General features: G+C 38.1%; 2 protein-coding genes across 2 annotated transcripts in view; one reads left to right on the top strand and one right to left on the bottom strand.

Moving 5' to 3' along the window:
• LOC128018254 (bone morphogenetic protein 1) overlaps positions 1–11,596 on the top strand; it is a 70,603-nt gene extending 59,007 nt beyond the window's left edge. Inside the window, exons 15-20 of the mRNA XM_052603657.1 lie at positions 423–603; positions 927–1,052; positions 3,102–3,229; positions 4,202–4,415; positions 5,671–5,921; positions 8,645–11,596. Of these exons, the coding sequence (XP_052459617.1) occupies positions 423–603; positions 927–1,052; positions 3,102–3,229; positions 4,202–4,415; positions 5,671–5,921; positions 8,645–8,782 (1,038 nt within the window). The 3' untranslated portion in view covers positions 8,783–11,596. The remainder of the gene's footprint in view (positions 1–422; positions 604–926; positions 1,053–3,101; positions 3,230–4,201; positions 4,416–5,670; positions 5,922–8,644) is intronic.
• A 2,066-nt stretch (positions 11,597–13,662) lies between these two features.
• LOC128018252 (protein dispatched homolog 3) overlaps positions 13,663–26,966 on the bottom strand; it is a 54,082-nt gene continuing 40,778 nt past the window's right edge. The window contains exons 15-21 of the mRNA XM_052603645.1: positions 25,963–26,138; positions 22,385–22,511; positions 22,004–22,149; positions 21,158–21,317; positions 20,821–20,934; positions 19,023–19,198; positions 13,663–16,295 (exon numbers count right to left, since the gene is read on the bottom strand). Of these exons, the coding sequence (XP_052459605.1) occupies positions 15,951–16,295; positions 19,023–19,198; positions 20,821–20,934; positions 21,158–21,317; positions 22,004–22,149; positions 22,385–22,511; positions 25,963–26,138 (1,244 nt within the window). The 3' untranslated portion in view covers positions 13,663–15,950. The remainder of the gene's footprint in view (positions 16,296–19,022; positions 19,199–20,820; positions 20,935–21,157; positions 21,318–22,003; positions 22,150–22,384; positions 22,512–25,962; positions 26,139–26,966) is intronic.

Genomic DNA, 26,966 nt, shown 5'->3' with positions numbered 1-26,966 from the left:
TGATTGCCAAAAACAACATTTGTTCCAGATAACTAGTGTACAGCTTGTGAACTGTTATTGGCCAAAGATGTCAAGCACTAAAGTGTTGCGATCAAAATGGAAAGCTGGGATTATCAGTGGAGCATTTGGAGCATTTTTCTGAAACATAAATGAAGAATCCATCCAGTTTCTCACCAAAGCAAATGAGACAGTCTTTTCCCCTCTTTATTTTTGAGTCAAACGATTACATTTATCAGATGATTTGATCAAAAGTGACTAATAAAACTTGCTAAAGAGAAAGTAATGTCATTAGTATTTTTCCTTGCTGAAAAGAGCATCATATGCTGTGTTTTGGGAGAAGAAAGATGCTGAAAGATGCTGACCAGGTTGAAAGGTCTCTGTAGATGTTGACCCGTGACTCATGTCTGCTCTCTGCTGTGCAGGTGTGTAAGTATGACTTCGTTGAGGTGAGGAGTGGTCTGTCCGCCGACTCCAGACTGCACGGGAAATTCTGCGGAGCTGAGAAACCAGAGGCCATCACCTCTCAGTACAACAACATGCGCATTGAGTTTAAATCTGACAACACGGTCTCTAAAAAAGGCTTCAAGGCCCAGTTCTTCTCAGGTGAGTGTGTGCTTTGAAATGATACAAAAAAATGTAAACCAATTTTTATAACATATATAATTTGTATTATGTTATTTATTTTTTTGTCTTGTGCAATAAATGTTAACATATTTTATTTCATTTTTATTTACATGACTAAATAAAAAATAGCATGCATTTTGTATTCTCTCTCTTATTTCAAAATGACTCACATTTTTACATATTTTGCAAGGGGGTCACAAACTTTTAAGTGGCACTGTCTATATATTAAATCATCCTAGGGGACAATAAATAAATAAATAAAAAAGTGTGTTTGACTGACATCTGGTGTTTGGTTCTCACAGATAAAGACGAGTGCTCTAAGGAGAACGGCGGATGTCAGCATGAATGTGTGAACACCTTTGGCAGCTACAGTTGTCAGTGCAGAAGCGGCTTCGTTCTGCATGAGAACAAACATGACTGCAAGGAAGGTGAGGAACACATGCTTACAGTATATGTGAATATACTACACTGTTCCTTCAAAGCAGTAAGTCATGACAGGCCATGTAAACTCCCTTAAAACAAAAATAGCAAATATACCAATCCTCAAGTGATGAAATATGTCATTACCAAAGGGATAGTTCATCCAAAAATGACATTTTCTAAGCATTTTACCCTAATGTTGTTCTAAACCTGTATGACATTTCTCTTCTGTGAAATACAAAATGAGATATAATGAAGAATGTACATGCTGCTCTTTTCCATAATATGATAGTTCAAGGTGATCAAAGCTATTAAGATTCAAAAAAAAAAAATAAGCATAATAATTGATAATAGATGTGTGGTCATGGGTGTCCATATATACTCACCCGCCACTTTATTAGGTACACGTTCAATTTCTTGGTAACACAAATTGCTAATCATCATACGGCAGCAACTCAATGCATTTAGACATCTAGATGTGGTGAAGACAACTTGCTGAAGTTCAAAACGAGCATCAGAATGGAGAAGAAAGGGGATTTAAGTGACTTTGAACGTGGAATGGCTGTTGGTGCCAGACGGGCTGGTCTGAGGATTTCAAAAACTGCTGATCTACTGGGATTTTCACACACAACCATCTCTGGGATTTACAGAGAATGCTCCGAAAAAGAGCAAATATCCAGGGAGCAGCAGTTGCGTGGACCAAAATGCCTTGTTGATGTCAGAGGTCAGAGGAGAATGGGCAGACTGGTTAGAGATGATAGAAAGGCAACAGTAACTCAAATAACCACTCGTTACAACCAAGGTATGCAGAATACCATCTCTGAACCCAAAACACATCGAACCCTGAAGCAGATGGGATAAAGGATCAGAAGACCACACCAGTTAATGCTCCTGTCAGCTAAGAACCAGAAACAGAGGCTACGATTCACACAGGATCACCAAAATTGGACTATAGAAGATTGGAAAAATGTTGTTTGGTCTGATGAGTCTCGACTTCTGCTGTGACATTCAGATGGCAGGGTCAGAATTTGGTGCAAAGAACATGAAAGCATGGATCTATCCTGCCTTGTCTCAACTGTTCAGGCTGCTGATGTTGGTGTAATGGTGTGGGGGATATTTTCTTGCCAAACTTTGGGCCTCTTAGTAACAATTGAGCATCATTTAAACGCCACATCCTACCTGAGTAGTGTTGCTCACCATGTCCATCCCTTTATGACTACAGTGTACCCATCTTCTAATGGCTACTTCCAACAGGATAATGCACCATGCCACAAAGCTCAAATCATCTCAGACTGGTTTCTTGAACATGACAACAAGTTCACTTTACTCAAATGGCCTCCACAGTCACCAGATCTCAATCCAGTAGAGCATCTTTGGGATGTGGTGGAACAGGAGATTCCCATCATGTGCAGCCGACAAATCTGCAGCAACTGCGTGATGTTATCATGTCAATATGGACCAAAATCTCTAAGGAATGTCTCCAACACCTTGTTGAATCTGTGCCACGAAGAATGAAGGCAGTTCTGAAGGCAAAAGATGGTCCAACCCAGTACTAGCAAGGTGGACCTAATAAAGTGGCCAGTGAGTGTATATAATAAAAGACAATCTACCACCCTAGATTAGTTAGCCTATGTTAACAAAATTTCTCTGTAAATTGCTTTTAAGTTTTCCCAAATCTAGCAGAATTATGTGCTGTATGCCTGGAGTGTCGCTGTGTTTTCTGTCTAAGAAACTATTCATATTATTTTCCCTATTAATGCATGACTGCTCAGAAACCTTCACCATCGATTTCAGCTCACTGACACTAACTAGCGTCTGGATATTTTTAGAGGACTCGTTCCTCTTGCAGGCAGGAATAGAAAGAGAGTGGCAGTGATTGGGAGGAAAGAAAGAAAATGTTGTCTGAGAAGGTTAAAAAATGCATGGATCTGCGTGACAAAAACAGCACTGATTCTCGTCGTCTGGAGTTTGAACGTTGCTCATGTGATGAGCATAGGATGAGGCTGTTTGTGAGTGTATTCGAGTGTTAGATGTCACATTATCGGTATCTCTTACAGCCGGCTGCGATCACGTTGTGAACAGCGTGAGTGGGACCATCACCAGCCCTAACTGGCCAGATAAATACCCCAGCAAGAAGGCCTGCACCTGGGCCCTCTCCACCACCCCGGGACATCGGATCAAAATAGTATGTAATAGTACAACCTTTCTCCATCCTTATTTACCATGGTTGGGTAATGTACAGCCCAGACGGCCATTAGTTCAAAGAAATCCCAGAGTGAAGCAGGAGGACCTTGTGTCACCCTGAAACGGTTTATTTAGAAAGACCAAGTGACTGTACATCATTCACTTATTACATGTTACATTGGTATGAGACGTGAAACTAGCACAGATACTGTATGTAGGAAACTGGGTTGTTTGGCACATTTATACAAAATAGCATACATTTGACTCTAGAAGAGCAATGAATTAAAAATTGTGTACATGTTTGTGTACAAATATGTCTTTCTCAACAAATAGAATAGATAATCACTAGATTCGTCCTGATAGCACTATTGGTCTGTTTTGCCTCCAGGATTTAAAGGGGTAGTTCACCCAAAATGAAAATTCTGTCATCATTTACTCCTCTCAAGTCGTTCCAGACCTGTATGATTTCTTTCTCCTGTTGAGCACAAAAGATATTTTGAAGAATATTGATAAGCAAACAGTTGACGGTAGCCATTGACTCCCACAGTATTTCATAATATGGAAGTTAGTGGATATGTCCACTGTTTGGTTTGCTTACCAACATCCTTCAAAATGTCTTTTTGTGTGTGTGTGCTCAACAGAAGAAAGAAAACATACAGGTTTGGAACAAGTTAAGTGTGAGTAAATAAAATGCGAAAACAAGTTCTGTGTGAATGGCCCTTTAGTTTTTGCCTTCCACTTTGCTCCTTTTCCATTGTTTTTCTATCTGAACATCCATTGAATGGACATGTTTGATTTCAAGTTTTAAAAACATCTCTAGACATTCCACGTCACTCTGTCTCATGTTTTTAAACCCAAAAACACATTCATGATCGGCCACTTAGAAGATAGCTGTCCTATTTCATAAGAAGTCTTGTTTCCCTGTTCATTATAATGATATTCTGAGTGTCTGTATATGAACTGTATATTTCAGGCTTTTAATGAACTTGACATGGAGCCTCATCTGGAATGTGCTTATGACCACATTGAGATTTACGACGGTCGGGATGGGAAAGCACCAAGCCTCGGCCGCTACTGCGGCACCAAGAAACCTCAACCAATCATATCCACCAGCAACAAGATGTTCATCCGCTTCTTCTCTGATAACTCTGTGCAGAAGAAAGGCTTTGAGGCTTCCCATACTGCAGGTGAGCACATCCATCTGAATGAAATGTACAGTACCACTAAATACTGGAATTACATGTGGTCTCATATAATACAAACTAATAAATCAATGAGCTATAAGAGACCATGCAGTGCTCCACTTTGTGTTATTAACAACAGGTCATGGTAAAATCCCTGATGCACATGGTTCGAATGACTTATTGCTTTTAGAATATGACACCAAAGTTCAATAAATAATGACAATTATTATATCTGGAATGGTTTATGATGGTTATATAAACCAGTTCAGAAAAAAAAAAAAAAAAAAAAAAAATTATATTCAGGATATATTTAATATATAGCAGCGGCTATTTGCACTAAGTGTTAATCGCAAAAGAGGCTAAGGCTTAGTTGCACTAAGTGTAAATAGCAATTAGATGCTATTTAAATAATGTCAAAATAGCATATTTTCTTAGCGATAGATGCTATTTACACTGTTAAAATTTTACTAATTGCAAATAGGGGCAATTATCTGCAACTAAATATTGTAGTACATTGTAAAACAATATGTATTATTAACTTATTGAGTGTAATTTGAATTAAAATTAATCAATGGATGCCACCTTATTGGGACAATAAAGCCCTCCCCAAACCAATCCTAACCCTACCCGATACTTTATTTTCAACTCTTTGATGATATTCTTTTCTGATGGGATTTGAAATTTGAAAAAAGAGAAAAAAAGTTCTCCAGAAGGTGGATTCGATCCCAGGTCGATCGCGTCAAAATGAACATCACACATTTGACCATCTTTTGTGGTCTCGACTAGCCGAATCACACGTTGGTGGATGGAGCTAGTGTAAATAGCTTCAGCCAACAAGGCAGGCTATTTGCCCTTAGTGTAAATAGACACTCCGTTAATATATTCATACACTATATTTAAGAGATAGGCCTATACATTCTATATTTTACCTTATACCCAATACCTTATACCCAATTATGACTATTAGCCAATATTAGAGAACTGTGAGCATGTGGATGTCTTGTAAAATTGTAGAATCTTTTACCAAAATTTAGGGTGAACTAATATTTAAATCAGTTAAGTTTGTGAATCCCAAATGTATAGCATGTATTTTTAGCATAATATTGCAACAAAATTGCAAGTAAGCTACAGCAACTCTAATGTTTAAATCAATGAGTGCTATACTCAGTCACACTTCTGGCTACAAGAGACTATTGTAATTCACCTGAATTCACAGGTGAATTACTTTCTCACGTTTTCATTTTCTAATCTTCTCCAGAGTGCGGAGGCCGTCTGAAAGCAGAGGTGAAAACTAAAGACCTCTACTCTCATGCCCAGTTTGGTGATAATAACTACCCCGGGGCGTCAGACTGTCAGTGGGTGATCACAGCAGAGAAGGGCTACGGCGTGGAGCTCATCTTCCAGACCTTCGAGATCGAGGAGGAGGCCGACTGTGGCTATGATTACATGGAGCTGTTTGATGGGGCGGACACCAAATCACCCAGACTTGGCCGCTACTGTGGATCAGGGGTAAAGCACAGATTTAGATTTGCTGCATAAAATCATGCATTTCATGTTAAAAGTTGTTGTAAAGCTTGTTTTAAAAGTGATCGTTATAGCTATAGTTCACCGAAAAATGTTATTTAGTCATCAGTTATTCACCCTCATGTCATTTCAAACCCATAAGACATGCATCATCTTTGAAACCTAGATCGCAATATCATGAGAGATTTCTGTCCTTCCATTCAAAGTCAGTTCCACCAAAATGTTGACGCTCCAGATAGTTCATAAAGAGATCGTAAAAGTCATCCGTATGAATCAAGTGCATTAATCCAAGTTTTCTAAAGAAACAGTCACTTGATTTTTCAACAGATTTAATTTAAGATTTTATTCGCATATAAAAATGGATCACAGTAGAGAACATGCTTGAGTGACACATAAGAACAAACCTTGGGCTGTCAGTGTGTGCGTAAATTAGATCAGCTCTATAGGTCTCAGAACAGAATTATTACAGTTTCTTCAGTTCAATGAGAATGGCTGATGCAGAGTTTAGACAAGGTATATCAGAGGATATTCTAAAACTGCCAGTGGCATTGGACGCAACCTGCTTATTGACAGAGAGATTTGTTTAAACTGAACCAAGAGGATGTTAGACCGTGCACATTTTTCACAATCAAGTTTTGGTAGCTTGCCATTTAGAGCATGCTTTTAATCCAAAGCAACTGACAATTTTTCGAACAGCGGGGAATATGTCCCTCGAGCAACATGAGCTTAAGTGTGCTGCCACATTGGGCTGTCGCAGCCCAAAATAACCCATTTAAGCTTGGCCAGAAAAGAGCCACTGCACAATGGAAACCACTCTGAAACCATATCAAATGCTTTGAGGCTTAGGTTCTTATGTGAAGTCCTATAGGCACTTTTCACTGTCTACAAATAGGCAGCTACCTTCTAAAGCTTAATGTGTACATGGTTTTTGACGCAAACACTAGAGTATGCTTACAGTATGCACAATGTACATTTTATCATCAGCATAGTACAGAGATACTGGGTGGTGACACTTACCCAGCCTGTGTTTCATAATAATAATAAATAAAAAAACACATTAGACCAAACTCTAGTTTAAATGAATGCAAAGATACTTTTATTGGTCAGAGAATTAGCACGTACACTGGAAACTTTCCAGTGCGCATGTGGCTATTGCCTGTGTTTTTCACGTTATCAAATGTCCATAATATTTGTTTTCCAGTGTATATACTAAGCATTCGAATCAAAACAGAGGTGTACTCTGGAAACATCCAATAAAATAGCCCACAAAATATAAACTAGAGCTCATGGTTCCTAAGCATGTAATCATTTTGCTAAGCTAAACACTCTACTTTTGGGTAGCACAGATATCGGATGAATTAGTTCATTTTAATTACACAGAACTACTGTTATGCTTTTCAGTACTCAAACTATTGCTGTATATGTTTTGCTGTATTTAATTGTATTCAAATATAGATATTGGTAGAAGCTTAATTTTCATGCCTGATTTTTGGTACAGTTTTTGGTACTAAGTCACGTTGTGTTGACTATGTAGGTAGTACTTTAGAACTCTAAGGTGAGATACAATAGTTAAGTCTGGAATACACAACTTTTAAATTTCACAACTTAATGCACAACTTTCCATTCTAAAGGACCCATCCAGATGCCCTAATCCCTTTGTACAGTTTACCCTCTAGAGTAGGAGCTTTGAAGGGTGTAGGGGACCAAAAAGCCATTCTTCAGAACACTCCTCTACGTTGACTTGCAAAGTCAATTAAGGAGGTGCTGTTGTTGCACAGTCAACCTGCGTAAATGGGAATAATGGGAGCGTAGTGTCCTTTAGTTGTACCTTTTGTAATACTTCATTCTCAAGGGACCTTTGAAGTGACCAGTTCTGAGCACTTCAGTTCGAGAAATCCTTCATTATGGTGGCCATGATTGTTCAAGCTCTGTGTCCTTCAGATGCAATTTATCCCATCAGATTTACCCCATGAAGCACAGGTGTGATACCCTTGCTGACTGAGATGGTTGCAGAGAAAAACTGGGCATCATACTCTAAACAACAGTGGATAAGTCATTCTAAAGCAAAATTATGCAGAAACATGCACGTCATAGCTAGGAAGTGCATGACAAAATGAAAACAATGATGATGGCCGAACTTGAGTTCCAGCTTGTGGTCTTTCGGACTCCTGTTAACTCAGTGTCGACTCACTCTACACCAGGGGTGTCCAATCCTACTCCTGGAGGGCCACCGTCCTACAGATTTAAGCTCAACCCAGCTCCAACACACTTGCCTGGAAGTTTTAGCGAGTCTGAAAACCTTGATTAGATGGTTCAGGTGAGTTAAATTAAGGTTGGAGCTAAACTCTGCAGGACCCTCAAGGAACAGGTTTGGACCCCCCTGATCGAGACACTGAAGTGCACAAAAACAGTGGTTCCCAATCCTGGTCCTAGAGAACCCCCAATACTGTTCATTTAAGATGTCTCCCTATTCAAACACACCTGATTCAATTCATCAGCTCATTGGTGAAGATTCCAAGACCTCAAATGTGTGTGTCAGATAAGAGAGACACCAAAAACATGCAGTGTTGGGGGTTCTCCAGGACCAGGATTGGGAACCACTGCACTGAAATTTCAATCATTAGGATTGATGATGTTGGTTTGATGTGATGAAAGGGGATTAGTTCCATCCAATGTGCTCACATCTGCCTCCATCTTTGTGTTTTCAGCCTCCAGAAGAGATCTACTCCGCCGGTGACTCCATCGTCATCAAATTCCGCTCAGACGACACCATCAATAAGAAGGGCTTCCATGTGCGTTACACCAGCACCAAGTTTCAGGATACACTCCACTCCCGTAAGAAGTGACCTCTAGTGGCCGGGAGGGGCCGTGCAGGGCCTAGGGGGAAGCGAAAGGGCCCCAAGGGGAGGGCCCAGCCCATCGCTCAGAGCCCCCCGGCCGCCAAGAACACCCAGACTCAACGAACCAGCCGCAAGAACGCCAACGACACCTCAGTAGTTCACAGGGGTTCTGGCATCCCCTACTGACTGTGAGGAGTAAAGCCATTCCGCAGTAGACCTTGTTTTTACCTTTTTTTTATTATTACTTTCGGGGCAAGATGTGGAGGGGGGAGGGGGTGGAATGTATTCAGTTGCTGGATACCAGATATAGGGGTGAAATCAAATGTGGGAAGGGTGGGTGTAGCTGATCAGATACTGGAACCCCCTCCTTTTTTCACCTTTCATGAGCCGAGAGTGCATTGAAAAACACAAATACACTGAGGAATTCCTGCAGGAGAACCGAGCAGTCAACCAAACTCACCAAACCAGTCGTCTGTGCAACAGTGGGATAGAGGAAGTGAGAAATGAGTGAAGCAGGGGCATTGACGATGATGTCCCTCGCATGTTTTCCAACCTTGAAACGTAAGATTTACCGATACACTGTGGGGAAACAACTGTCTCTTTTTGACATTATTGCCATTGCTTGTTCATAAAGAGTCTCCTTGGCCATTGTGGGCCAGTTTCTTTGTCATTACTTGAGCAAATGACACTGTATGTCAAAGAGATGCATGTGGTACAGCTAGAAGGAAATGTGGACGTAATGGCACCAGCATTTGTAATTACTCGTTTTTTCTTGGCCAGTAATCCAGACGGTTCCCTGCCCGAAATTATCACTCTCTCTCGTTTTTCAGAATCATCAGAATCGTTATTCAGGTTTTACAGAATCAGTTATCATATTAAAAGACTAATAAACAAAATGTGGCCCATGTCTGATGGCTGTTAATTGCTTTTGCATAAAAACAGGATGATATTTAGTTTTCGTTAGTTTAAGCACACACGCTTTCAAGATTCTGTTAATTTACTGCTGTCCTCTTAACACTCACTCTGTGCTTCGCCAATCATGAACAAATTAGGCACAATCGCTTGAAAATTGGTGGGCGCTCTTGTGTCTGGTAATCCAACCGCTGTTTTTTAATCTTATTTTTCCTTTTTTCAGGCTCTTTCCTCACAGTACATGACCAACAGTTGCTTTCAAAATTAGCATCATCGTATGATAGCTGTTTGTGTGGACCATAGTCAGGATAGACATCATTAAAAAAATTTAATTAGACACGACCTATGAACTTAAAGATTTAGTTCAGTCAAAGAGTCTGTCATCATTTACTCCAAGACCTGACACCTATTGAACAAACCATAGTGTTGCATTTTAATTCAGATCAGATTACATATGGTTTCTACTCTGACTGTTGATCTGTTGTCTCTGCACCCAATACAATTATGAGTTAACAGCAGTCCTCCGGTGGCCTATTGCAAGATAAATGTTGCTCTTACACCGCTGACTATGGGGAAACTGTTATTTTTTTTTTACATTTTTAACAATAACGTACCTCACCATGTGGGAGAGTGTTGGGATGGTGCTATTTCAAATGAGCCCTGCGCCCCAGTCATTGCGGCCACTTGAAATCGCTCTTTCTCCATTGATGTGCAATGTCATTTGGGAAAAGAGGATGTTTGATGTCAAATCTGTGTGGAATAGTGCTGAATAGTGTGATCCCCAGGGTTGCTCGTTTGATCTGAAGTGTTTGCGCACTCCATTTCCTGGATCATCCCTGTGAAGTATGCAGTCTGCATTGCTGCTCCCTACCTCTCTCTCTCTCCTTCTGGCTCTTGCAGAACTCCTTCAAAGGCTGTTGACTCTGTCTCCTCTGTTTCAACTGCTCTTTTCATCATATGATATCATTTCACACCTGTTTGCCTTTGTGGATTTACCTAAAGCTCTTTTCAATCTCAGGTTCAGGATATCTGATTGTTGTTACCCACTGAATCATTTCAAGAAGCTAGATTTTAATTGTTGCAGGACTTGGTTACTGTTTGAAATCCAGGCAGGCAAATGACGAGGATTATGGTTTTTAGAGGACACATTTTGGGGTTTTAAAAGGTTTTAGACGTGTCTGCAATGCCTTCCATCTGAACCTTCAAGCCACATGTGCTGGGACCAAACAAGTTGCTTGATAAAAGTTCTTGCAAGCTTACCCTAATGCTCAAGATCAACTAACTTCTATCCTAGTTTTTCAAATGGATTTTATTTTGTGTGTCTAAGAGAACGTCTATACCCAATTTAGCATCTCTTTATTGAATATGCTACCTAGCATAGCTTTTTAGAGTAGTGGAGCACTTGTACATTTAGCTAATCAAAGCACATCCTCCTAAGCATTATTAATGTTTTTAATGCCCAGGTTATTTCTTGTTAGAAATAGTGTTATGTGGGCAAATGTGGAATTCAAATGATCTGTTTTAGCACATTTTTGAAATGTTACCTCAGCATAATAGTGTATGCTTGATTTATTCACCCTGACCGGCCTTCCCACGCAAGACTTGGTACATGTTTATGCATTTTATCATATGTATGTATGTAAATATGTATTAATGTATTCAAAGTACACTAAACCATAGATAACTTGATGAGAACTAAGGCTATGTGTAATTGCAGACAAAAAGATGCAATTTATTTATATTGTATAGCTAATTTTCACCTATGTATTGCACATAGTGTTAACAAGTGCATCTATTTCATAAAATGTTATTTTCATTTTGAAATGCTTCATGTCACATTTTGTCTTGTAGACTCAGGAATTATGGACTGACCATTTGATTAATTGAATTAAAGCTCAAATATACCAATTAAGTTTCAGTAATTAACACTATGTAAGAGCAAATGGAAGGAAAACACAAGGCTAAGTGCTCTATCTTGTAATTTTGAATGCTTTCAATAATTTTTTCCTGACATAACTGGTGTTTTTCAACTATAAGAAAAAGTACTACATGTTTTAAAAGCGTTCCATTATTTTTCCGACGGTTTCAAGGTCTTGAGCTCACATTGAGGATGTAGTTTGTCTCTCCTGCTCTTCTTGATGACTGTGGATTTCTAAATAAACCATATATCAGTATTGAATTTGCTATATAACAGATCATCAATTATGAATGCTCACCACAGTGCATTATTAATGCCTATCTACCGTTTCCAACATTAAATATTAAGCAGAATTGATGGGAAAGTCAAGTAAGTTAAGTTTTAAGTTGCTTAGAAAACTCTTACCAATGATAATGTGCACAATAAATAGTTCAAATGTAGTGGAAAACTATTATGGTGATTGTTGATTATAGTCTAAGTCTAAATCTTTGAGTTTTTGATTTTACTGTTGTAATGTGAATATGATATTTTACCTATGATATACCCATAAATAATCATGTTAGCTCAATCATGAGACATTTTTGGGTGAATCTTACTAAAACTGTCAAGAAATGCCAGGGACATATTTAACCCCAAAACTGACTGGATCAAATTTGATAATATGTTGTGCATGAAGACAATAAAGCACATTTAACCCACAACCCATTCATTATCAGTGGCATATAACATATTAATGTCCTATATTAATTACAAGTTTGTCATCATATTGTAGTAAAATTCAAATCACCTTTAAACCATATTTTGTAAAGAATTTGGTTGACAAAAAATAAATACAAATTTTGATGCATAACACATAAAGATGATCTGTGCATTTCTCTGTGAGATTCACCCATTGATGCCAGCATGTATTCTGTGTAACTGTGTGAGTATGTCTCTAAATCATTTCCAGTCAGTCCTTAACATGAATATCAGAGAAAACCATCCCGAGCTGTGAAGGTGAGCTGAATTCCTGCATGCAGAGGGCATCAGAGTGCAGCGGAGAGCTTTTAGGAGAACAGCGTTTTTCAATGGCTAAAAGTGGATTGCTGCTGAAGTGCTTCATTATTTCCAGACTGCTGGTGAAAGGGTCAAAATGATCAAGCTGAATAAAGGTCGTCTGTGATCCTTGTAACTTTTTGTGTATATATGATTTGAAAGACATAAATGGCACCAGTCAAAAAAGATAAAGACACTTCGGGATAAGTGGACCCGTTTGGTGAGCAGAAACACGAATGTAAAGAGTGTTTTCACTGGGAATCTTAACAAACCACATCACACAACTGTCATTAGAATCTTACAAAAGCCAGAAAGAAATTCACCATGATTTTTACACTTTTATCTTATAAAAGTCCAGACAATATCCTTAACATTTCACTGGCAAAAAATATATATATATATTTTTTTCTATTTCTATGTATACGGCAACCATCCTCATCGGTCTTAGACTAAAACAAAACAATGCACCGTAACCTCTTACACTGATGCAGAAAAATGTTGGATGTTGTGTTCCTTAAAGTCAACATGAACTCAGAAATAGATCCCATTTTTCTAGTTTCTCGTCTTTTTTTAACTTTATTACAAAGAACACATTCTCATGGCAATTTGTAATTATTTTATGTTTTAACACATTTCTAGAATGTTCTCATACATAAGTTTTCATATTACGTTCCTCTGAAGGTAAGGTTAGGGGTGAACCTTTATGTTTTGTTTAGTTCTTTTTAAATATGACACATTTTCATACAAATCAAAGAAGTCAACAAATTCAACAACAATTCACCAAAATGTAAAATAGTTGTCTCATGAGATCAAAACAACAACAACAAAAAAAAACAAAATCCTTCAAGTGTTAAGCTTGGTTATTTTATAGTATTAATATAATACTGTTATATACATTATTATAGTATTTATTAATATTTTGAATATTTTATTTTTATACTTAAAGGTTTTACAATAATCCTTTTGATATTTTGTCAATTTTATTAGTTTTTTTTTTTTGTTTGTTTGTTTAGGTTTAATTTTTACTTCTAGTTATTTTTTTATTTTTGTAATTTTAGTTTTTTCACATTTTCAGTGAGTTGCCAATGAAACCTTTTAAGTTTTATTATGTAATACCTTTTTTTATTTCAGCTTTATTTTATTAAGTAAAACTATGTAATTGATAACACTAATTTCTGTCTCTTACTTTTTCATCTGTAACCAAGGCTGTGTGAACTACTGGGTAATGTTAAACAATAGACATTTTGTTAATTAGTTTTGTTTTGTTCTTGTACTGTACAGGTTTTTAAAAATTGTTCAATCTGACACATTAAAATAATCTGGATGGTGAACCTGAGTTTTTACCAACCTATCAAATCGTGATAGATAAAATGATATGGCAATAAGCTACATATATATTAGGGCGGGTCATTTAACGTGTTAATTAGATGAATTAATTATGGAGAAAAAATAACGCATTAAAATTATTAACGCATTTAACGCACTTGCCCCGGCCCAGACCGATGTGGATCATCTGCCATTTAATACAGCCGACTGATGAGTAATATGAGACACGGCAACAACTTACTGCGTGATGGAGCCTAGAGAATGTCTCTAAAATATTTTAAAAAAATTCTCATATTTAAATCACATAGTAAAGAAATATCACACGAGAAGTACGCTAAGTGCAAATGTGATACTCAACTCATTAAGAAGTAAATATTGTGTTATTTTAGACACAATATTGTCTATTTTGCTCATTTTTGCAAACCAGAAGATAAAGACAAAGCAGACTGTTCATCTCCGATCAACCCACAGCAGCATTTTGAATTAATTTGGTGAACCATTTGGCGCGTTGAACCATCGACCATAGTCGTGCTGGCTTTGAAGCGGCGCTGCACAGACCGATTGGTGTATGACATCAAAGTACCGCGAGAGTCATTTCAAAAGCAAAAGGAGTCGTCGGCTCTCTAAAGCAGTTCTTTGATGTCACACACCGATCGGTCTGATGGTGATGACCCGAACAAAAACCACATGAACAAGCCTTAATGATTCAATGAACCATTCATAAAGAACCATTTACTTCACTCCTGAATGAATCAGCCAAGAACGAATCAAACGAATGAATAAATGACTTAATCATTAAGACATTTACCACCACCTACTGGCAGTTTTAGTTAATTTAGAGTGTCGTTTCATTAAATAAATAATTGAATATTTTTATAGTAATAATAATAAAATTAAGAAAATAAATTATTAAAGTTATAGTTCACCCAACCAAAAATGACAATTCTGTCATCATTTACTCACATGGTCCAAAAGAGTAATACATTTTATCAAATAAAATATTTCTTGCTGAACCTACTTTTTGTAATCTCTGTTTGATGCTAAATTATGTTTTCAGAGTAATTTCTCCAAATTTGATGTGCGATTAATTAGATTAATTAATCATCACATCATGTAATTAATTAGATAAAACATTGCAATTGTAAATCGCTTACCAGCCCTAATATATACATATATACAGTATATACATTTTTGTACATTTTGGTAAACTGGATCTCATTCATAATGGAGAATTAGCTCTTAGATCTTTTTTTCTTTGTCTTTTTTTTTTTTTGTACAATCTACTTATCAGAGAAGGTCTTATTTGGGGTGAACCATCATGCCTTTTTATCCATTCCTTTTTTTCTTTTTCTTTTTCTAAAAATCACATTGTATTGATTTTTACAAAATCGCCACCTCTTAAAATAGCTATGTTTTCTAATGAGATTGGCTTTGCTAAAACTTTTGTTCCTAATATCCTGTTTCACTCGGAATTTGCTAAAGTAAACTGGACTGTGAATGTCATTTCATGTTGACTTCAACCAAACTTGACCATCAAGGGCGACGAGTAAGTAGCTTCATCTTACACTTTCTTTCTCCTTCGGTGTTGTCCTGCCTCAGACGAGATGAATTCACAGAATTCATGTTCTTCTTTTCTGAGACTTCAGGGCCTTGTCTCACTTGAACCAAAATAAGACACATGCTCACTCGTGTCCCCAACTTCAGTCCAGGTTGTGAATAAAATACAAACCAATGAGGAATAGTCGGCTCTCTGACAGCGATTCTTGCTAGCACAGACACTTATTCACCTAAATGTGTCTGACATCATTTCCCATGTCTGTCAGGACTCGCTACCTTCATGCAGACTGGGTTTCCTAATTTCTAACAGTGTTCCACATGTGTCAAATACTTCACTTCCCAAAGAGTTCACATATGTCATCTCAACAGTACAAATGACCACAGTTGCTCACTTGAAATCCACCTGGTCGGTGAAGGATGTGTGATTCAGACCAGTGTGTCCGGAGCGAACTGTGACCCGGTCCACCACAGCAGACCTCCACAGACCCCCACGATCAGGACCACCAGAGTGGCTTTGAGCACGGCTCTGGGAGGACGGGTGAAGTCGGCGGGACCCATCGTGGCCAGCAGTGCGGTCGTGACGGTGAGCGTGAAGGCGATGGAAATGGCCGTGTTGATGGCCACAATCTGACCGAACTTGGCGAAAGGCATGATGACACAAAAAAAGAGCGGAATGGTTGAAATCACCGTAGTGACGGCACTGGAAACTATAGCAACGCCCACGTGATTGGCTGCATCGAGGGTCCGTGTCTGCCTTTTGATGGAGGACTCCTGTAAGAAGCAAGAGGGAATTACATAAATCTCATATTAACATTCACCTCACATGAGGAAAAAAACACTCTAACTTTGCCTTTTTCTGCTTCAGCACTCTTACTTTGGCGTCTTGTTTTTAAATCGACTTGCTTGCCTGGCCCTGCTTTCGTTTAAATGAACTGTGAATTGCCATCATGTTTACAGATCATCCATGGTGAGTTTTGATCTGTTCTGCAACTAAATTCACGACGACATAGAGATATATTCTGCATTCTGATTCCTCTCCTCCAGCTTCATGAGGATCAGACGTGATTTCTTTCTGTTTCGTTTTTATTATTGGTGTTTAGTAGATTTTTAGGGAGTTCATCCACAGCCTGGCATTGCTCAAGTTCGCTTGTGCATTTGTGGGATTTTGTGCAGAAGCAAGTTGTGATATAATGTTCATGTTGTGGATGTTTTTAATGAATCTGTTAATATACAGAATGTGTTTGGGTGAGTTTATTAACCCGCTGGTAAAAGCACTGGGGTTCATTCATTGTTCAGCGACGCCTCACACAGCTCAAGTGGGTCAGTCCCCAACATTATTAACCATTGTTGTTTTATTTTTCTTCTTCACTTGGTGCATTCGTGCCATGTCACAATAACTGTTATGATGAGATTCTGAGTTTGTCATCGTATTTTCCAAAAGCTCAGACTTTTTACAGTTTTATCTGAATACAGATACGGATACAAATAATTTTTTAGATTATTAAAGATACAGATATTGACTCTGCTGCACACCCCTACTGCCTCATAAGGCAAACTAAATATTTAGTAATAAATATATAAGAATTGTTATATAATATAAAAAATATTTTTTTGTGATCGTGATTGTTTGAACCTTCAGTAATAGTTGCATACAAGCCCCTCAGTTGTCCTCAGTGTGAAAAATCATACAGTCATATTTGGAAAGGGCCCTGAAGGATTTTTCTGAAGCACAGTGGGCAGTTCAGGACAAACAAGGGACTTATAAACACATAGTTTCTCTTGCGGACTCTATATACCCCTTTCACACTGCACGTCGGACCCGCAATATTGCCGGAACATTGCCGGGTCGCCTTCTGTGTGAAAGCAACCACGTCCCGGGATTGATTACCGCATTGAACCCGGGTCGGGGACCTAGGAACATTGGGGGGTTCGACCCGGGACGAGCGCTGTGTGAACAAAAGCCAGATCTAATTCTGTGTCGAAGTGATGACGCGCGTTATTGCGCGACTCTTTTACCGGCTGTTTTGAAGGAAGATCAACGTTCGCGATGAAAACATATGTGCAAACTGTAATGAAGCAGACATCAGTTAGTTTCTCACTTTCCGCGCTGACGCAGAGATCGTTTGCTTGCTTCAGTGAAAGTATAACGTGCCAAGCGTTGTCGACTCGTACATTACACGTCACGCACTGATGTCACGTGTCGTTACTTCAAGGGTTGTGTGTGAAAGCACGCACATATACCGGGTCATCACTGGCAGTGTGAAAGTGCCAAATCTAGCGACCAGGGACCAATTGCAGGAACACTTTACCCCTGTATTTGCCGGAATGGCAGTGTGAAAGGGGCTTATGTAACTTATTTTATGTGAAATATCTTATTAGGTCAGTGCTAAATAAAAAATAACTTGCATTTTGCATGCTCCCTCATATTTTGGTATAACAATTGACATTTTATAGATACTGCAAAGTGTATGTAAACTTTTGAATACAGCTGTATATAATACATATAAAATAAATAAACTTTTTTATTAATAATGCATCTGCATTACTGTTATCTGGATTGTTTTCTATTGTGTACCCAATAACAACCCGATGAATTCTGGCATTGCTAATGTTGCAACAGAAAAACAATTCCGAATCCAAGGATGTGAAGGTCTCCAAGTAAAATATCCAGGTAGTCATATAGTAATAACAGTAATTATGACATAACTAAAGTTATTATCTAGCAGTGTTGTCATATTTCCTTTAAAATGGTTTAATTATCAGAAAGAACTGCATTTTTCATCTCATCTTCATTATCACTGACATTATCAAAACACTCTTCACTGACAACCATTTTCATGAGTAATATTGCTGATGACATTATAGAGTGTATGGGTTAAACACATAACACTTATAACTATAGATCTAATAATTATGAATGTATTATCAATGTGTTACAATGCATCAAGAAAACCATTATAATTCCTTATTACACGCACCTTAAGTTAGTAGTGTTGTTGTTTCTTTCTCATCATATTTCCCTCAACAGTTTTAATTAAAATGTCTTAATTATAGCCATGAATTCCATTATTTGAATGTATAATTAATGTGTTATAACATAATGCATCAAGAATGTCATTATAAAAAAATATTTATATAGGGCTTCATTACAGTTTCCCTGTCTATTATGCATGTTATATATGCATCTGACTGCGAGCATGAACTTGTTTTGGGTTTTATTTAGGAGATGCTGTTTTATGCAGTGCAGCTTACAGTCTGCTGGTGTAAATGAGTTCCCCGTAGAGTCCCAGCGCTCAGTGCCTTGCTCTAGGGCACAAAGCTGGAAGAAAATCCCAGCGTCTGAAGAGCTTAAATGATGACCCTACCTGGGATCCCTCAAATCTTCAGTGTTACACGCCCAGAACACTATGAGAGCGTATAATGAAAGCAGTCGGGAACAAACTTTTCGTTTCAAGATCACAGGAGACTTCAACGCTAATGGTTAGATGTAAATCATACCGAACTGTGACTGGCCAGTCCTGAGCTGTCAGCCTCCCCTGCCAGTAAATATCCCTCTACTAGATGAAGGCAATAGTCCACCGAAGAGCCCACCAGTATTGAGAGAGAGATGGCTTCGACTGCACCCATCTCCCATCCCAGCCAATACATCACCGCCACCACCAGACACACCATACCTGCAACATTACGCAAAGAGTTCCTGATTATTTAAAACTTTTCAGGGTCCTGTTTCAGGGCCACACACTGTTCAAAAACACTCCGTTTTGTCCCTTTCTTTTTACCATTATTATTATTATTATTCCGTCCCCTACTTGAATTCAAGCATCATTGCACATTTTTGAAATCTATTTCCTTGTTTAGTTGGACACGTAGGAGTGGGATGATTTTCGGAGTCTCTTTTCATTTCGCATAATTTGTATATTCGTTCAGTCTGAGTAATCACACTTGTAGAGATAATATTCCCGGTTGAAAGCGAGTTAAATTACAGTCATGTCTGGCATATTGTATTAACATATAAATGAGATGGGAATAGAGCTGCACATTTCAAAAGGCAATGATTTTCACCGTCAGTACATATTACACAAGTCAATTAAATTCAACAGAATGGCAGAAACAGGCATTTGATGGCACTGTCCAAAGGGAGATACTGCATTTAAGTATCCTCAATGAAAATGACTAATAAATGGTGGTAAACTATTTCAAGGGGTCACAGTAAATTAAAGAGTGAATCTTACACACGCATATCCAGGTCATATTTCATGCAAAAATAAAATAAAATAATTATTGAACCATTTTAGGACAGTTGTACATTATTTTGCATTGCACACCTGACCTCCAAATGTTTATTGATTTAATGTAAATGCATGATTTCCATTTGATCTTTGTTGTTGTTATTCTCATTATTCTTAATGATAATGATTCTCATTAGTTTGCATAATCAGTGTTATATTATTTATACACTATTACAGTATTTATGAATATTTAGAATTAACTTGTATCACATAATTTTGTTATGTGCTTTTGTAATTTAAACTTTTAAAATGTTTAAATAAAAATTTAAACTGCCTAAAATGTTTGGTTACACTTTATTTTAAGTTGTCCTTGTTACGGTGCAATTATGGATTTAAGTTATATTAATAAGAGTAATATTAATTAACTACATGTACGTGGGTTTGGCTTAGGGTTGCTTTAATGTAATTATGCATAATTAATTATTATCAAAATCCTTATTACATGTAACATTTAACAAGGACACCTTAAAATAAAGTGCCACCAATATTTCTATCGATCTTTCATTTATTTTTATTTTAGTTATTCAATTAGTCATTTTAGTTTGTCAATTTAAACTTATTTTATTTGACCTAGTTGCTAAGGCTACATCTGTCATTTTATTTGAGTTTTTTTCTAGTTCATTTAAGTTTGTTTTAATATTTTGTATTTTTTTAATATATAATAAATTCTTATTATTATTATCAATCATTAACACCACTGTTATACATTATAAATTATGCATCATGTATAAATATTTTAAATATAAATAATACACACATTTTTTGGCACCACTATAATTAAAATTTTGGGATAAACATCATTTTAATTGACAATAATATCACTATGTGAAAAAGTAGTGTAAATGATGAATAAATACAAATAGGCTTAAACTTATTTGTGCATAATAGCATTTTCATTGTGCACTTTTTTTTTCTTTTAGGCTGAAATTAACATCTGTTGTTCACTAAAATTAAAATAACTACACAAATATTTAACATTTATAATAATTTGTACAGCTATGACATACCCAGAATGCTCAGCAGAATTGGCAGCAGCAGAAGCGGATGAGCAGTAAACACAGCTACCGATGCGATGCAAATGGCAAGTGACAGCAGGAGACTGTAGAGGGCGCTCTCCACACCTACAGTCAAGGGGCGGTGCATAGAGAGCAGTTCAGAGAGGTTAAATGCTATATAAATAGAGAATCTGACTGCTGATTGATTCAGAGTGAAGTTAATGAGCACTCATGCTAATGATGTCTGCGCCTCAGACTAATCGCTCTTAAATTGCTCATTTATTTAATCAGAGGCATTTTTATCAAAGCTCGTTTCTGTCTTTGCCACGTTCTATTTTTGCTCTCTTGCCTATAATTTCCATGAAGATCTGTTTCCAGTGTTGGCAGGTCTGAAAGCCTCGTCTCAGGGCCGAGGATGCTGGGAGTGACATGAGCTGCTTCTGCAGGAAACTCTCCCATTGAAGGAAATCAGAGTGAGTCTGAAACGAAGACTTTCCCTTGTAGGTGGTCTGAAACAACGAGAATTAGAGATGTCAAGCGATTTGGCTTAGCTGAGAAGCCAACCCCAACCAAATTCGTTTAAACGGCTGATTCATTCAGAAACAAAGCAATTGACTTCTTAATGTACGGGTCACTGAATCATTGGCCCTCTTGAACAGCACTGAGTGCAGCTCGGAGATGCACAACAGTTTTGGCGAAATTGAGCAGAATAGATCATGCAGAACTTTTTGTGTCTAAAAGATAATAATAATGACATTAACCTCTTTATTGTATTGTTGAATGAAATCAATATAACATTTGCAATCATGCAGATAGTCAGGGGAAATGAATGCACTCTTGCTTGTGTGATATTGCTGAAAGTCAAAAACCCATTTTTCCCCTTATTTCTTGAAACTTAGAAACAAATAACTGCATTCAAGCTCAATCACACATTCAGTTGTCCTGCGTCATGTTCATCAGCAACTGTAGGTGCTTTAAATGCATTCATAATTTTAACATTATTATTATTTGTCAGCAAATTAATACATTAAAATGACAGCCAGCTAAAAATGCTTAATAACCTGGAGTATAAAGCCAAACAATGAAGCTATTTTTGGTGCTGTCACACTCTCACCAAGGGCAAAAAGCATCATAAGAGTATTTCATATGACTCAGCATTTTTGTAAAAACTATTGAAATGCGGCAATGAACTCACGGATTCAAAAGCCATGGAGATCCAGTGCACTCTACCCCCCTGCATGCCCACTGCACCATGGGATAGCTGGCCAGGCAAGAGGTTGGGCTCAGGAAGAGAGTGACACTCAGGATGGAGCAATGGCAGAATGGATGTGAGGCTGTTACCTGCAGGAGAGAAACACATAAAACAGAAAAAAATAATTAGTTTTAATGTTGTCATATCATCAATTCATCAATATTGTTGACTTTTTCCAGTTGTAAATTGTCATTATCCAGCTCAATTCAGTTATGTTTTCTTCTGATCTGATGTTGTCAGTGTAGATAAACCAATAATATTACTGATCATTCATTGTTTTTTAAAGGATTACGCAAGCAAGCGTTACAGATTATTCCTCCTCACCTGATGGCAAACACTGAGCTCCACCAGGCTTCACCAGCTTGGTATTGGCACTGATGGCTTTGCACAGCTTGCACAAGTGCCCGATCTCATTAAAAACATCAAAGTCTGGATCAAAGATCACACTACCCTTTGAGGAGGAGGAACATCAATAATCATTCAATTAATAATTCATAAATCAGCTTCAAAGGGAAACAATCAATATATAGTGTACAGACTAAGACCAGATAATAAATAAGTAGTTCTCTTTCAAGGGAACTTCGAACTGTGTCCTCTAGGGGTCGCTATGGGGAACGCCTCGTCATAACCCATGTCTGAAGCATACATTGAAAAACACCAACAACATGGTGGCCGATGACAGCCCATGACGTCACTGCCGTTGCAACTATAGTATAAATAGGCACTAGGAGAACACCTCATCCTCTTCCTCGTTTTCATTGACTGTTTTGTTTGAAGTGTGCATTCGGTGGTAAGAGTGATCTTTTTTTCCTTCATTTTTGACGAGCACTAGCAAGACATTTAGAGAATGTGTGCATCTGTGTCATTGTTATTTGAGTCCTGATGACACACATTATCTTTGCATCTGTTGTTTGGGCAAAGAGCATGCACGAGATGTCCTCGAGGGGGCAATCTGCAATCACTGCAAGCATTTTTTCAATGAAAAGCTCCGCTCTCATTTGTGTCTCTTTTTGAGGAAGGAGGGGCAGCCATCTGCTCCCCGTGGTTCAGAATCTGCCACTGCCGAGACACTGAGGAGAATGAGCATATGGGGATCACGGGTGGATCTGGCCGATAAGTTTTAAGAGGGGTTTTCCTTCTCGTGATCGTTGGCTATGAATGAGAGTGGGCCGCTGGAGGATTATGTTATTTCACCAACATAGTCTGATCCTGGGGACAGTGCTCTGCTGGGTTTTGCCCAGGAAGAACAGGAGATTTCTGAAGAGAGCGAAGAAGCTGAGGCTGAGCCTTCTCAATTCTCCTGCCTTGCGTATGATGAGCTGTTGGGGTTATGGATCACACACTTCCCATGGAAGAAAGTAATTTTGCATTCAAAGAGTGTTATCTTTCTTACCATGTACCTCCAGCTCAGCTGAGCCTTCCTTTTATTCCTGATCTCCATTCAGAGATCAAGAGGGAATGGAAGAGGCCGTTTTTCTTATGCATCCATCGGTCAGCATATAAGTAATGTCAACATTGAGGGGAATGCGTGAAAGCGGCTATGAGAAGATGGCCCTGTGGTAGCTAGCTCTCTATGGGTGAGATATTCTTGCTTAAAACTCCCTCCTTGCCATCTTGTTTAAATGGCAGGGCATATGCTCTCTGTGCTACAAAGGTCCAGGTCTGAGCCTGAACAAAGCCAGGGGACTGGCCCCGCCTCAATCTGAGGATCAAAAATAGACAGAAGGCTAGTATCGCAGCTCAGGCTCCTCCCCTGCCTGCGGGTAGGGATAGGAGGAATCGTGGATCAAAAGGAGGTAGGCAAGATAAGAGATATGATCCAAATGAGGTGTCAGCGCTTTCATCTTGATTAGAGTCATACTTGAGTATCTACTCATTTCCCTCTGGTGGTTAAACATCTGTGCTTATCTTTTCCTTCCTAATCCCCCTGTAACCACCATCTCTCCACCTGACCAAGGTTAAGTAGGAGCTTCCTGCATTAGTCTCCTATCTCTTAGTTTTCCGGGACCTGTGTGTTGTGTCTGTCCTGTTCTAGGGTAGGTCCCCGGTATGATAGCCCTGGTTCCGGCTTCATGCTTCCTGGTTCCTGTCGGCCAGAGTGCATACGCTAAGCTTTGTGCACTTTCTGTAATCCACATGGTGGTAAGTGTGCATGCTGACCACTTTGCACACTTTCTTAAAGTCCTCAAAAGTGGTAAGTGTGCACACTACTCTTTATGCACTTTCTGAAATCCTGTACGCTAAGGGTTACACGTTATTAGCTTTGTTCTCTTTCTCTGAGTTGGTTAGACCCTGGTACCTTGGGCTCCACTCAACCAGTGTGTCTCTAGGACACACATTTAAAGCATCACTCCCCTCACCACTGAGGGTTATTGTAAGCATGGTGCTTTCTTTCGTGCAATCAAGTTCTCTCCCCTTCTGAGGAGTTGAATTCCTCACTCCGTGGAACATGCTGTAGGTTAAGCGCCTTCTCTTGTTGAGAACTGGGTGTGTTTTGCTCCCTCAGCTAAGAAAATTACTGCTAGCTGTTCCAGCACTGGAACATGCGGTATGTTGAGCTCCGCTCTCATTTGAGAGCTGGGTGTTTGCCCCTCCCCTCATCTAGATATTTACTGCTAGCCACTCCAGCATTATACCATAGATTGAGTTGATGACTCTCAAACATATTGATTTTGGGATCCACCATTCCATCTATGAGCTGTTCTTTCAGAGTGCCAGGAGAGCCCCTTAGAACGGTATCCTAAAATCCATGTTATTATAGTACTCTGCATTCTTTTCTAAAATCCTATATGGTGAGGGCTTGGTAGAGTTGGTACTTAGTGCTCACCATGGTTCTGGCCTGCACTCCTCTCAGCATGGTTGCATGGGTATACCCTTCCCCATAGTGACCCCTAGAGGATGCAGTTCAAAGTTCCCTTGAAAGGGAATGTCTCAGGTTACTTATGTAACCATTGTTCCCTGAGTAGGGAACGAGACACTGCGAAGTAAAGTAAAATAATAACCCTGTAAAGTATAATATATGAAATAATAGTCAGAAAAAAAGGGGGAAAAAAATCTTGATATAAGAGAATATGGAGCTCATAATTGAGGTGCTATATATATATATATATATATATATATATATATATATATATATGTACAGAGTATATATATATATATATATATATATATATATATATATATATATATGTACAGAGTATATATATATATATATATATATACAGAGTATATATACAGAGGCTCAAACTGAGCAAAAATGTGCAATTTAGTGCAGATGCTGATATTTATATGGCTGACAAGTAAAATGAAATTCTGATACCTTGTACTGTAAATCAATGAGATCTCTTTAACAGTATAGCAGACTACTTAATTAAAATGATATATTTACCAGTAGTATGTCTTTAGTGAGATTATATTTAAATGCTTAGTTTTATGATCAAAGTTCTGTAGCTCCAATCATGTAGTATAATGCAATATACATTGATGACTGACAAATAAAAAAAATAAAAGTTCCACAAAAGCCTGATAATCATATTTGATACTCATAATTTAACTTTATTATTATTATTATTATTATTATTATTATTATTATTATTATTATTATTATTATTATTATTATTATTAATATTATTATGGATAAATCATAACAGTAATCCTAACAGTCCGGTATGTGTTCATTTTGAAATATTATTGACAATATTACATTTATCTTTATTTTCATCAGAAGCCACGGGTATTATCAATTTTGTGTTGCTTTTTATTTGACTCCCAAAGTGACAGTAACAATAGACTTGTTCTATTTTTAAATTCACAGCAAATTTTCATTTTGTGAACCATCCCTTTAAGTTACTAAGTTAAAAGTTAATTCCGCACTCAGTGTAAACAGTTGTATTCTGTCTCACCAGGTCTCCAATAACATGGTTGTCTGAACGCTGAGTGCGGTTGATGCCCAGTATGCCGAACACCACAAACACCATGGCTCCAGTGTCCACTAGAGGACGCACGGCTGGTTTCCCACACTGACCTCCACGACAGGGGTTAAAGCCGGATGTCCTGGAGATCTTATTCTGGGTGGGAGCTGATCAGATATACAATAAATATATGACACTTATGAAATAAATAAAAGTATTTTAAAAAGAAAGCATTTAGCATCTAAATGAGAAAGATTGCACATGGGTATGTTGTTAAACTGCTTTAGTAACGGGATAGCAAATGGAAATCTTTAAAGCCTGGGACACACCAAGCTGACGATCGGGCCGTTTGCCATCATCGGGTCGATGGCGAGCGACGGTCGGGATAGTTTGTTTGGTGTGTTCCACTCGTCGCCTCTAATGAATGGTAAGCAAGTAAAATGGTAAGCAAGCGCTGTTTTGTTTACATTACATATATCTGCGTTTATTGTATATCTTTGTTACGTTTTTTTCATTTTGAATGACGAATATATATATACACTATTAATAGCTGCTGATATGAAAGGCTCGTTCCTCTCACGCATGCGCAGAACGAACATGTTAGTTTTCCGTCGGCTGTAGTCTGTGCAGTGTGTTCCAGCACAGCTTTTTGGTCTGACGCTGCCGACATGAGGTGTCAACACCATTGGCTTTCATCGCCGCTAGTTCTTTGAAGTCGCTTGGTGTGTCCAGGCCTTAAAGCAGGGACAGCTGTCAATCATGTTAGACTAACAAAAAAAAAAAAAAAAAAAACATTTAATGCGTAATTCATGAAATATTAAGGCATCAAATTAACACTTTGTTTCTTATTTGAAACTAGAAACTTGGGGCATATCGCATGAATATTGATTACGTCCCAGCCATCAACCTACTATTCCAAGAACTTAATATGTTTTAGCAAGAAACACTGTATATTATAAATGTTTATATATCTGCTCAAAACTATACTACTGTTC

The sequence above is a fragment of the Carassius gibelio genome, chromosome A8 (assembly GCF_023724105.1).
Source record: "Carassius gibelio isolate Cgi1373 ecotype wild population from Czech Republic chromosome A8, carGib1.2-hapl.c, whole genome shotgun sequence".
NCBI classification, from domain to species: Eukaryota; Metazoa; Chordata; class Actinopteri; order Cypriniformes; family Cyprinidae; genus Carassius; species Carassius gibelio.
Note: the sequence above shows the minus strand (reverse complement) of the source record. Positions and strands in the feature narration are given on the sequence as shown.